The sequence below is a fragment of the Littorina saxatilis genome, linkage group LG2 (assembly GCF_037325665.1).
Source record: "Littorina saxatilis isolate snail1 linkage group LG2, US_GU_Lsax_2.0, whole genome shotgun sequence".
NCBI lineage: Eukaryota > Metazoa > Mollusca > Gastropoda > Littorinimorpha > Littorinidae > Littorina > Littorina saxatilis.
In genome coordinates this window covers 29,332,196-29,345,709 of record NC_090246.1, presented here as the reverse complement: position 1 = coordinate 29,345,709, position 13,514 = coordinate 29,332,196, and the positions used below count along the sequence as shown (strand labels likewise).

General features: G+C 38.0%; 1 protein-coding gene across 22 annotated transcripts in view; it reads left to right on the top strand.

Moving 5' to 3' along the window:
- LOC138958704 (thioredoxin domain-containing protein 6-like) overlaps positions 1-13,514 on the top strand; it is a 58,001-nt gene that overhangs the window by 23,438 nt on the left and 21,049 nt on the right. For 7 of the 22 annotated variants that reach the window (XM_070329938.1, XM_070329936.1, XM_070329937.1 and 4 more), the window contains 6 exons: positions 2,201-2,218; positions 4,306-4,518; positions 6,354-6,452; positions 7,645-7,725; positions 9,700-9,780; positions 12,080-12,163. In XM_070329938.1, coding sequence (XP_070186039.1) covers positions 2,201-2,218; positions 4,306-4,518; positions 6,354-6,452; positions 7,645-7,725; positions 9,700-9,780; positions 12,080-12,163 — 576 coding nt within the window. The remainder of the gene's footprint in view (positions 1-2,200; positions 2,219-4,305; positions 4,519-6,353; positions 6,453-7,644; positions 7,726-9,699; positions 9,781-12,079; positions 12,164-13,514) is intronic. The other 15 variants (XM_070329949.1, XM_070329943.1, XM_070329944.1 and 12 more) reach the window with 8 other exon arrangements.

Genomic DNA, 13,514 nt, shown 5'->3' with positions numbered 1-13,514 from the left:
TCATTTGAGTTCAGATCTGCTCATGTTTTCATGCAAGACAGATTAACATGATAGTTCTGTCAGACGATGTGGATTGTTATCCTGGTACACCACCTCACACACAGGTTGTTCATCCGGCAGGGACGTATTTTAATGTTTATCGAGACAACGATTTATCAGTTCACAGTCAAACAAAAGCACACCCCCCCCCCCCCCCCCAGAATTTGTGGCCAAGACAACTAAAGGCTCAGAAAACTGTAGAACACCGGAATTCTAAAAGGAAAAGGGGTTTTCCCTTTAGAATTCCGGTGTTCTACAGTTTTCTGAGCCTTTAAATGTCTTGGCCACAAATTCTAACAAACTAAATCTTATGCAAATTCAGAACTTTATATTTAACTCCTAGGAAAAAAATTATGTTCATTCTAGATCCAATCCTGAAAATTGTTGTTATTCTAAAGTAAAGACCATTGATGGCTGTCATGAGTTGATTACACTTACAGTCCAGTAATTGGGATGAAGGCCTTGGTTTGACTATGAACTGACAAATTCTTGCTGGTTTTAGTGAGGCACAGTTTGTCAACACATTGTCTTTGAGCCTTTCTGTCAGGCAAAACATTCCATTCTGGGCATATTCATATTTGGCTTCTGTGATTGGAAACCTGCAAAAAGGTCATTAGTGGCATGCTTTGGCTAAGTTATGAAAATTGTTATGTATGAAATTCATATCAAGCATAATAGTTGAAACTTTCTGTCAAAATGTACACAAACTGTGCCAAATAAATGTTCATGCTATTATTTTAAGGCCATGCTTTTTAAACAAATTATAAGTATGTACGTATTACTGATTTTAAGCTCCTATCACTGTATCCGTAACCACTTGTGCGTGTTCATTTTTTTTGCTTTGCATACGTTACATCTATCTGTGTGCTTAGCATTATTGTTTTTTGTTGTTGTTATTTTTGTTTTTATGTTATTTATTCAACATGTTTTTGTATGAGTACATGTATGTTCTATTATCAGCTTTCCACATATTGTCGTTTGAAGATGACTGTACTTGTGTTCCTGTTCTAGCTGCCATCTTTCTGTTCTTTTATAGCCGTTTATGCATTGTCTTAAATGAATGAGTTAATGAAAAGAGTTTTTAAGTTAACTTCATATAGTGGCATTATAATTTGTATGCACAATATTGAGCTGCTTTGAAAATTGCATTTCCTGTCCACCTCTTTTGGTCCTTATAAAACAAAATCTTTTTCACCCTGTTTTTACATTTAGTCAAGTTTTGACTACCGGGTAAATGTTTTAACATAGAAGGGGAATCGAGACGAGGGTCGTGGTGTATGTGTGTGTGTGTGTGTGTGTGTGTGTGTGTGTGTGTGTGTGTGTGTGTAGAGCGATTCAGACTAAACTACTGGACCGATCTTTATGAAATTTTACATGAGAGTTCCTGGGAATGATATCCCCGGACGTTTTTTTCTTTTTTGCGATAAATGTCTTTGATGACGTCATATCCGGCTTTTTGTAAAAGTTGAGGCGGCACTGTCACACCCTCATTTTTCAATCAAATTGATTGAAATTTTGGCCAAGCAATCTTCGACGAAGGCCGGACTTCGGTATTGCATTTCAGCATGGAGGCTTAAAAATTAATTAATGACTTTGGTAATTAAAAATCTGAAAATTGTAAAAAAAACTTTTTTTTATATAAAACGATCCAAATTTACGTTCATCTTATTCTTCATCATTTTCTGATTTCAAAAACATATAAATATGTTAATTTGGATTAAAAACAAGCTCTGAAAATTAAAAAAATTAAAAATTATGATCAAAATTAAATTTCCAAAATCGTTTCAAAAACTATTTCATCTTATTCCTTGTCGGTTCCTGATTCCAAAAACATATAGATATGATATGTTTGGATTAAAAACACGCTCAGAAAGTTAAAACGAAGAGAGGTACAGTAAAGCGTGCTATGAAGCACAGCGCAACCGCTGCCGCGCCAAACAGGCTCGTCACTTTCACTGCTTTTTGCACTAGCGGCGGACTACGTTCAGTTTCATTTTGTGAGTTCCACAGCTTGACTAAATGTAGTAATTTCGCCTTTCGCGACTTGTTTGTTTGTATGGAAGGACAGGCATCCTTTTGTAGGGATGCAATTTTATTTGTATTATGCTGGAATATGGTTCAAGCTTTTTCTTCTCTCTTTCTTTCGGTATTCCAAACACAGGAGAAAAGGAGCAACAAGGTAAGCTTATGTACTGTTAAGCAGTTAATAAGACAAGAGCATTGATAAAATGTTTCTCCATTTCCCTCAAAAGTTGTGAATTAATCACATCTCAAGGGTATATTGTATTGTGCCTTGTGTCTCAGATCTTCAAGATTTCCCAGAGGAAAGTGGTTAATTGTGAAAAACAATAGCTGTGGACCTTTCATACCTTCCCCACATGTTTCTGTTTTCTCAGCTTTGCAGAAAAGTGTATAGGTCTAAAGTTGAGCTGCAAATTTGTGTAAGAACGATTGTAGCACAGCTACAAATGCATCTATTCAACTATTGTAAAGAGGCTGCTGTTTTGTTCCTTATCTGTGCAAGCAGCCGTAATCAAAACAGGCGGCACTGAAGCAGCAGAAGTAGCGCCTGAATATCGGCAGCAAGGGCAGAACATTATAATCCCTTAGCTCTGAGCTAACTTTGACAATATACACACTCAGTGCGCACTCAATTTACGTTATTTTTCGTTGTGCACTGTAAACAGCTGACATCTCAGGTTCCTTGCCTTTTTAGATTTAAACTGCACCAGCGGAAATATACTGATTTCTAACTGAAATACCTGTGTAGATGAACTAGATTTTGTGCCTTTATTGTTCTATATCTTTTTACTTTCTCCAGTCTGCATCTTTTCTTGGTCTTCCATCACTTTGCCTTGTACAGGGTGGTCCAAAAAAATGTAGACAGTTTTGTGTGCCTGTCATTTCTGCTACAGGGCTCCCACCTATTCTTTTTCACCTGGAATATGTCTCACACAAGCATGAAAGTAGTCAGGCACAGTTTTTTGGCTCACGAAGTGTAGCCTATGCGATCGTAACTTTGTCTGTCTGTGTGTGTGTGCGTGTGCGTGTGTTTGTGCGTGTGTATGTCTGTGGTAGAAACTTTAACATTTCCGAGTCTATGTGTGAGTGGTTATCCAAGACTATGGATAAAGCTTGCATAAGATTACGTCACGGTCAAAAGTGTTTGACGTCAATTAATGCATCATGACGGCATTCCTCCCTGTAGTCTTTCTCTCTCGCGTGGTGTGTGTGGTCTCGGTCATTGTTATTTTGAGCGGGCCGAGACTATTTGGCAGTCGTGTCCCTGAAAGTAGGCTACATGCAGACAGACAGATCTAGATCTAGTGTCTCTCTTTCTTGCACAGTGTCACCTAAGCTTACTGTGTGTGTGGGTGTGTATGTGTGACGGAGTGATTGAGTTTGTGTTACTGTTTGTCTATTTCTTACGTGAGCCTTGAAGGCTTCGCCTCTTGTTCTTCTTTGCAACATCATTTCTGGGCGTAGTTCAATAGTTCATCACATTCTCAATCCAAGCACCTCGTCTCTGGATTACGGCTGTGACACGGACATTGAAGTTGTTGATAACTCTGTCCAAGGTCTTGAGTGGAATCCTCCTGATTTCACGAAGAATGTTCTCCTTTAGCGCTTGTATTGTCTGTGGATTGTTGTGGTAAAGCCTTTCCTTCAAGTACCCCCAGAGGAAGAAATCTGGAGGAGAAAGATCTGGGGACGAGGTGCTTGGATTGAGAATGTGATGAGCTATTGAACTACGCCCAGAAATGATGTTGCAAAGAAGAAAAAACTATGCCTTACTAAACTTTCATGCTTGTGTGAGACATTCCAGGTGAAAAAGAATAGATGGGAGCCCTGTAGCAGAAATGACAGGCACGCAAAACTGTCTACATTTTTTTGGACCACCCTGTATTTTGATAGTTGCAGATATAGATGCTGCTTTAGTTAAAATGTATGTAGTGATATTTTTTGAAGACCAAGAGGATGGATGCACATATGCAGGAGTAGACACATGAACGGCTAGTCGTCTTCATGATGACATGAGAGAGCAGCTGTCACAAACTACAAAATAGAACCTTAGTGACTTTAGTATTGATGCTGTTATGACTTTGAAGCTATTTCATATGTGAATAGAAAAAGGACTTAGATGATAAGATGAGTAGAACTTGAGGAGAAAAAACATTGTAGAAGTCTTCAACAAGGGTGTCAAGTGGGATAAAAATAACAAACAAGCCAGTAAAAAGTAATGCTGACAAGTAACTGTGTGTTCAGCTGAGCAACAGCAGAAACAAGAAGAGCAGCAACAGCAGCAAGAACAGCAACCAGAAGAACCCAAACAGGAAGAAGCAGCCAAAGAAGAAGAATCCCCTGCTGCTAAAGAAGAAGAAGCAGAAGCACCAAAAGAAGAAGCCAAGGCAGAAGAGCAAGCTCAGGAAGAGGAGAAGCCTCAGGAAGAAACAGAAGCGGCCGCAGGAGAGGGTGAAGGTACACAGGAGTCGCTGTGAAATGGCTCGAAATATGTGTACCCTGATTTGATGCTGTTCTAACCTCACTGATGCCTGCTATATACATACTCTATCCATGTGGTTTCTGTGTTTGAAATCACCCGATTAATTCCTAATCTGACTGATGCCTGCTGCTGTAACCAGCTATATACATACTCCCTCCATGTGTTTGCTATGTTTGAAATCACCTGATTCCTAATCTGACTGATGCCTGCTGCTGTAACCAGCTGTATACATATAAACTCTCTCCATGTGGTTGCTATGTTTGAAATCACCCGATTCCTAACCTGACTGATGCCTGCTGCTGTAACCAGCTACATACTCCCTCCATGTGGTTGCTGTGTTTGAAATCACCTGATTCCTAATCTGACTGATGCCTGCTGCTGTAACCAGCTGTATACATATAAACTCTCTCCATGTGGTTGCTATGTTTGAAATCACCCGATTCCTAACCTGACTGATGCCTGCTGCTGTAACCAGCTACATACTCCCTCCATGTGGTTGCTGTGTTTGAAATCACCTGATTCCTAATCTGACTGATGCCTGCTGCTGTAACCAGCTACATACTCCCTCCATGTGGTTGCTGTGTTTGAAATCACCTGATTCCTAATCTGACTGATGCCTTGCTGCTCTAACCAGCTGTATAAATACTCCCTTCGTGTGGTTTGCTATGTGTGAAATCACCGGATTCCTAACTGATGCCTTGCTACTGTAACCAGCTGTATACAATACTCCCTCCATGTGGTTGCTGTGTTTGAAATCATCTGAGCCCCTATACTGACTTTCAGACGTGTGTGAGTCTTCTCTAATTATATATGAGTGTTTATATAATATATACACCTTTTCACGTGACACTGTGACAATATTCCCATGTGACCTGACACCTCTTTGACACCCTCGTATGACCTTGAAACTTCAGTAAAATTAAAAAAAAGATGCATTTGATCTTGCTTGTGAATAACCTCTGTTGTGTAGAAACATATTTGGGTTTTGTTGTTTTCCTCTACGGTTTGAACTTTCCGAAGAGATTCAAGACACATTTTCAAACTGCATTTTTATCATCTTGAAGACTATTTGATAAAATATTGTTATGTTAATATATGGCCAGAGTAAGTGCATATTGATGTCATCCGCAAGGGCAAAATGAAAACACACAGATTTTTTTATTTTTAATAAAGGGTGTTTGCAGATGTGAAAGGGAGAAAGATATCATACAGAATCAAAGGGGGCGTTTTCACTCCCAGCTAAATCTCTGTCAAAGATTCTTGTTGTAGATCAAGCTTTATGTAGAAATTTGAGGACTGCTCAAGCTTAAATTCACTTTAAACACTTTTTTACTGGCTGATTCATAGGTTTTGATACATTGGAAAAATACCTATCCTGTCAACTCTAAGGTTAATAGGAAATGATCTTTTTCCTCATTAAATCATTACATAAGGAAAGGGCAGTGACGTTATCAAGACACGTAATATCTCTGTGTCACCAACTGCAGGGGAAAGTTCTAGAATGCTACAGCTCAGTCTTCTGCTAATTGCTTGACTTCTGAAACACTAGCACAGATCTTTCATTTGCTTTGGACATTTATGTCTTCGTCTGATTGTATGAATAAACCTTTTTCTTTCTGACTATTTTTTTTTATTCTGTGGGTTTTATTTTAATCTAAATTTACCATCTCTTAATTGTTGTTGTCATAAAGAATTGCTTTGAAGGAGTTTTTGAGTAGAATTGTCAAAGGGTTAAATCAGAACTGGTACCTGTACAGATACGGGGGTCTTGGTAGAGGATGATTATTACATGCTGATGAAACATTTGCAGAAGAAACAGTATATGTTGGGGAAGAGCAGAAACCATCAGAGCCAGAACAAGGGCAAGAACAAGAAGGAGAACAACCGCAAGAAGTAGAACCAGAGCCTGGTAAAAAGGAAGAGAATAGATTTTTAGTGTTGAGATTAGCTGGAGGTTGTTTTTTTCCATAGCCACATAGATTAGATCTGAGATTATAGATCTGTCCGTTTGAAGCAGAACATTTATGGGTCTGACTTTTGGAAGGCAGATTATTTACTGTTCATAGATTTTATGCCATCCTTTCTTCGTGTACTGGACTAAAATAAACCGTTAATTCTGTCCACCGGCATCATTGGGTTAATTTCTCCTGTTTATCTTCTTGTTGTAACTATTTTTTTCTTCAAATAATCTGTATAGCTCTGTAAGGTGTCTAACTTTTTCTTTCATTCTGTAAATTTCCAGTAAAAGAGACTGAATTCTGATTCACCTTTTTTGTTCCTGTTGAGCTCCTAGCTTCCACCAAAACCCCAAATAGTTCTCTTCTGTTGTTGCTTGCACATTTCTTTGCTGTGTGAACAACATTGTGCATCTAACCACTCTTTGTATAATTATAACATTATCTCTTCAAAAAAATCGTGCAAATAACATTCTTTTCAGCATGAAATGGGTACTAAGCAAGTTGTTTAGAATATTTGATACACCTGTCAGACCTACTGATTTGACAAGTCCATTCGCTGTTAATTTTGCTTTGTTTTTAAGGCTTAATTCTTGATAAACTTCTTTTCAGAAGATTAAACATTCATTGGAAGAGACATCATTTACACGTATGAGCAAATGCAGTTGTACATAGATTTGTTAAACTTAAAGAATATAACAGTGTCACAACCATCAGCGTAACACAGATATGAAGACGTCAAAGATGATTTATCATTGTACAATGTTACTTACTGGTGGAGACGGTTTTGACAGTTGTTCTTAAAACGATGTAAAGGTAATTAACAACTGTATATGCAGGAGCTGTTTATTAAAATGTGTTTGTGTGTAAAGAGCTTTTTTGTTGAAATACAATGTAGTCATTTTAATTGGGTAGAAATTGTGAAAAATCCTTGATGCTGAATTCCTATGTATTCATCTTCTGCGACTAAAAATAGATATATGTCAGTCATTTTGTGTAGTTATAACTAATCGTAGGTTTAGGCAATGTTCTTCAGTATAGTGGTTGAAGTCTGATTATGCATCTGAATTCGCCAATTGTACTGGTTATACAGTCAAACAGAAGGTTGTAGAAACTGCCCTTACATGGCAACATGGCATTTTGCAGCGAAAACAGAGGATGCAGGTGAGGGAGAGGGTGAGGCTCAAGCTGAACAGAAACCAGAGGAGGAGAAGGAGGAGGACGCCAGTAAATTTTGACATTTGACTTTGCCTTGTGTGGTCAACTAACCTTCAGCCTTTAATTCTCTCTCTGCTGTTCTTGTAGTGTGAGCAGCACTGTTTCCGACGAGTTGCACGTATATGTTTGCAGCACCTGCTAGTTTTTTGTGATTATTAGTAACTTTCAACCTTTTTCTCTCTATCAGTTCTTGGTGTAGCCTAGCTGAGCAGAACTGTATCCATGATTTGCGTGTACAAGTCCGCAGCACCTGCTATATATAATTATTAGCAGCTTTCAACCTTTTTTACATTTAGTCAAGTTTTGACTAAATGTTTTAACATAGAGGGGGAATCGAGATGAGGGTCGTGGTGTATGTGTGTGTGTCTGTGTGTCTGTCTGTGCGTGTGTGTGTGTAGAGCAATTCGGACTAAACTACTGAACCGATCTTTATGAAATTTTACATGAGAGTTCCTGGGTATGAAATCCCCAGACGTTTTTTTCATTTTTTCGGTAAATGTCTTTTATGACGTCATATCCGGCTTTTTGTAAAAGTTGAGACGGCACTGTCACACCTTCATTTTTCAATCAAATTGATTGAAATTTTGGCCAAGCAATCTTCGACGAAGGCCGGACTTCAGTATTGCATTTCAGCATGGAGGCTTAAACATTAATTAATGACTTTGGTCATTAAAAATCTGAAAATTGTAATTAAAATTATTTTTTTATAAAACGATCCAAAATTACTTTTATTTTATTCTTCATCATGTTCTGATTCCAAAAACATATAAATATGTTATATTCGGATTAAAAACAAGCTCTGAAAATTAAAAATATAAAAATCATGATTAAAATTAAATTTCCGAAATCGTTTTAAAAACACTTTCATCTTATTCCTTGTCGGTTCCTGATTCCAAAAACATATAGATATGATATGTTTGGATTAAAAACATGCTCAGAAAGTTAAAACGAAGAGAGGTACAGAAAAGCGTGCTATCCTTCTCAGCGCAACTACTACCCCGCTCTTCTTGTCAATGTCACTGCCTTTGCCACGAGCGGTGGACTGACGATGCGACGAGTATACGGTCTTGCTGAAAAATTGCAGTGCGTTCAGTTTCATTCTGTGAGTTCGACAGCTTGACTAAATGTTGTATTTTTACCTTACGCGACTTGTTTGTTCCTGTTGAGCTCCTAAGCTTCCACCAAAACCCCAAATAATTCTCTTCTGTTGTTGCTTGCACATTTCTTTGCTGTGTGAACAACATTGTGCATCTAACCACTCTTTGTATAATTATAACATTATCTCTTCAAAATAATCGTGCAAATAGCATTCTTTTCAGCATGAAACGGGTACTAAGCAAGTTGTTTAGAATATTTGATACACCTGTCAGACCTACTGATTTGACAAGTCCATTCGCTGTTAATTTTGCTTTGTTTTTAAGGCTTAATTCTTGATAAACTTCTTTTCAGAAGATTAAACATTCATTGGAAGAGACATCATTTACACGTATGAGCAAATGCAGTTGTACATAGATTTGTTAAACTTAAAGAATATAACAGTGTCACAACCATCAGCGTAACACAGATATGAAGACGTCAAAGATGATTTATCATTGTACAATGTTACTTACTGGTGGAGACGGTTTTGACAGTTGTTCTTAAAACGATGTAAAGGTTAAATTAACATCTGTATATGCAGGAGCTGTTTATTAAAATGTGTTTGTGTGTAAAGAGCTTTTTTGTTGAAATACAATGTAGTCATTTTAATTGGGCAGAAATTGTGAAAAATCCTTGATGCTGAATTCCTATGTATTCATCTTCTGCGACTAAAAATAGATATATGTCAGTCATTTTGTGTAGTTATAACTAATCGTAGGTTGAGGCAATGTTCTTCAGTAGTGGTTGAAGTCTGATTATGCATCTGAATTCGCCAATTGTACTGGTTATACAGTCAAACAGAAGGTTGTAGAAACTGCCCTTACATGGCAACATGGCATTTTGCAGCGAAAACAGAGGATGCAGGTGAGGGAGAGGGTGAGGCTCAAGCTGAACAGAAACCAGAGGAGGAGAAGGAGGAGGGCGCCGGTAAATTTTGACATTTCACTTTGCCTTGTGTGGTCAACTAACCTTCAGCCTTTAATTCTTCTCTCTCTGCTGTTCTTGTAGTGTGAGCAGCACTGTTTCCGACGAGTTGCACGTATATGTTTGCAGCACCTGCTAGTTTTATGTGATTATTAGTAACTTTCAACCTTTTTCTCTCTATCAGTTCTTCGTGTAGCCTAGCTGAGCAGAACTGTATCCATGATTTGCGTGTACAAGTCCGCAGCACCTGCTATATATAATTATTAGCAGCTTTCAACCTTTTTTTACATTTAGTCAAGTTTTGATTAAATGTTTTAACATAGAGGGGGAATCGAGACGAGGGTTGTGGTGTATGTCTGTGTGTCTGTCTGTGCGTGTGTGTGTGTAGAGCGATTCAGACTAAACTACTGGACCGATCTTTATGAAATTTTACATGAGAGTTCCTGGGTATGAAATCCCCAGACGTTTTTTTCATTTTTTCGGTGAATGTCTTTTATGACGTCATATCCGGCTTTTTGTAAAACTTGATGCGGCACTGTCACACCTTCATTTTTCAATCAAATTGATTGAAATTTTGGGCAAGCAATCTTCGACGAAGGCCGGACTTCGGTATTGCATTTCAGCATGGAGGCTTAAAAATTAATTGATGACTTTGGTCATTAAAAATCTGAAAATTGTAATTAAAATTATTTTTTTATAAAACAATCCAAAATTACTTTTATTTTATTCTTCATCATGTTCTGATTCCAAAAACATATAAATATGTTATATTCGGATTAAAAACAAGCTCTGAAAATTAAAAATATCAAAATTATGATTAAAATTAAATTTCCAAAATCGTTTTAAAAACACTTTCATCTTATTCCTTGTCGGTTTCTGATTCCAAAAACATATAGATATGATATGTTTGGATTAAAAACACGCTCAGAAAGTTAAAACGAAGAGAGGTACAGAAAAGCGTGCTATCCCCTTCTCAGCGCAACTGCTACCCCGCTCTTCTTGTCAATGTCACTGCCTTTGCCACGAGCGGTGGACTGACGATGCTACGAGTATACGGTCTTGCTGAAAAATTGCATTGCGTTCAGTTTCATTCTCTGAGTTCGACAGCTTGACTAAATGTTGTATTTTCGCCTTACGCGACTTGTTTGTTCCTGTTGAGCTCCCAAGCTTCCACCAAAACCCCAAATGTGACCCTCCACCACGGAATGAGTCGCATGTCACCTTTTCATGATTTTCATATTTTTACATTTTCTGAAAGAAGTTTTTATTCTCTATCTAGTGGTGAAAACCGTTTTAGAAAAGAGTGAACACTTTTCGAGTTATAAGCCTGTGACTATGGTGACCCTCACACTGTTACTAGTGACCCCCCGGGCTTATATTTTGCCTAGCGCAGAACCGCGCGAGGTGACATGCGACTCATTTCGTGGTGGAGGGTCACAAATAATTCTCTTCTGTTGTTGCTTGCACATTTCTTTGCTTTGTGAACAACATTGTGCATCTAACCACTCTTTGTATAATTATAACATTATCTCTTCAAAATAATCGTGCAAATAACATTCTTTTCAGCATGAAACGGGTACTAAGCAAGTTGTTTAGAATATTTGATACACCTGTCAGACCTACTGATTTGACAAGTCCATTCGCTGTTAATTTTGCTTTGTTTTTAAGGCTTAATTCTTGATAAACTTCTTTTCAGAAGATTAAACATTCATTGGAAGAGACATCATTTACACGTATGAGCAAATGCAGTTGTACATAGATTTGTTAAACTTAAAGAATATAACAGTGTCACAACCATCAGCGTAACACAGATATGAAGACGTCAAAGATGATTTATCATTGTACAATGTTACTTACTGGTGGAGACGGTTTTGACAGTTGTTCTTAAAACGATGTAAAGGTAATTAACATCTGTATATGCAGGAGCTGTTTATTAAAATGTGTTTGTGTGTAAAGAGCTTTTTTGTTGAAATACAATGTAGTCATTTTAATTGGGCAGAAATTGTGAAAAATCCTTGATGCTGAATTCCTATGTATTCATCTTCTGCGACTAAAAATAGATATATGTAAGCGCCTAGGGCTATATCTAGATTAGGCGCAAAAAAAATGATCACAATAATAATAATAATAATAATAATATGTCAGTCATTTTGTGTAGTTATAACTAATCGTAGGTTTAGGCAATGTTCTTCAGTAGTGCTTGAAGTCTGATTATGCATCTGAATTCGCCAATTGTACTGGTTATACAGTCAAACAGAAGGTTGTAGAAACTGCCCTTACATGGCAACATGGCATTTTGCAGCGAAAACAGAGGATGCAGGTGAGGGAGAGGGTGAGGCTCAAGCTGAACAGAAACCAGAGGAGGAGAAGGAGGAGGGGGGCGCCGGTAAATTTTGACATTTCACTTTGCCTTGTGTGGTCAACTAACCTTCAGCCTTTAATTCTTCTCTCTCTGCTGTTCTTGTAGTGTGAGCAGCACTGTTTCCGACGAGTTGCACGTATATGTTTGCAGCACCTGCTAGTTTTATGTGATTATTAGTAACTTTCAACCTTTTTCTCTCTATCAGTTCTTGGTGTAGCCTAGCTGAGCAGAACTGTATCCATGATTTGCGTGTACAAGTCCGCAGCACCTGCTATATATAATTATTAGCAGCTTTCAACCTTTTTTCTCTCTATCAGTTCTTGGTGTAGCCTGAGCAGTATACTCATTACTGTTTCCATGATTTGCGTGTACATGTTTGCAGCACCTGCTACATGTATCTGTGATTATTAGCAACTTTCATCTTTTTTCTCTCTATCGGTATCACTTCTTGGTGTAGCCTGAGCAGTACTGTTTCTGTGATTTGCATGTACATGTTCACAGAATCTGCAATGTGATCAAGAAACTTGCAAACTTTTCTCTCTATTTGTCGCTTCTCTGCACGCTACATGTGTATGTACATGAGCATCACTTTTCTGTGATTTGCATGTACATGTACATGCATGTATGAAACGACCTGTTATGTGTGGTTAATTAACTATCAACCTTTCCTTCCTCGTTATCAGTTCTGTGTGTAGTCAGAGCAGTACCTTTCCTTGATTTGCATGTGCATGTCCAAAGAACCGTTTATGTGTGATAAACTAGTAATGAGCAGGCTCAATGCAGTATTTGTGATTTGCACTTGGAATGGATATGTTTTTTACTGAGACTTTGGCACTTTCTTCTTCCTGTTTAATGTCTTTCTGAGTTTAGAGATCTTAAGGTGTTACGAGTGTGTTCGGGTTGCGGTTCTTGCTCATGTTTATACTCACTGAGTTACTTCCCTTGGATCTGGATCTGAATCTGGATCTGGATAACCCGCCTGGGTTGGTGGTTTGCGGGTGCGAATGCGTATACGCACGGTTCAGTGTGCTTTCGCGAAAGGGTGTGTCATATGCACGGCTAGAACTAAGATACTTCTTGATTTCAGTAAATAGTTTCATTACATGTCAACTAGTTCGTTTTTAAATGATTTTTTAGAGATCGCCAAATGGTATTGTGTGAATAACATCATTCGATCGATTGTACGCACGGCGCCGTGCTTCTAGTAGCTCAGTCCATTCCTTCTTTCCGGTGTGGAAACAGACGTGTTTCTGGCGAAAGAATCGGCGTTTTCAACTCGCCATATCTTCATATTCATTCGGACTAGAACAACGAAATATAAATTTCTTGTAAAAAAAATCCCGAGCCTTGCGACTCTGGTAGTCATTTTCTTACG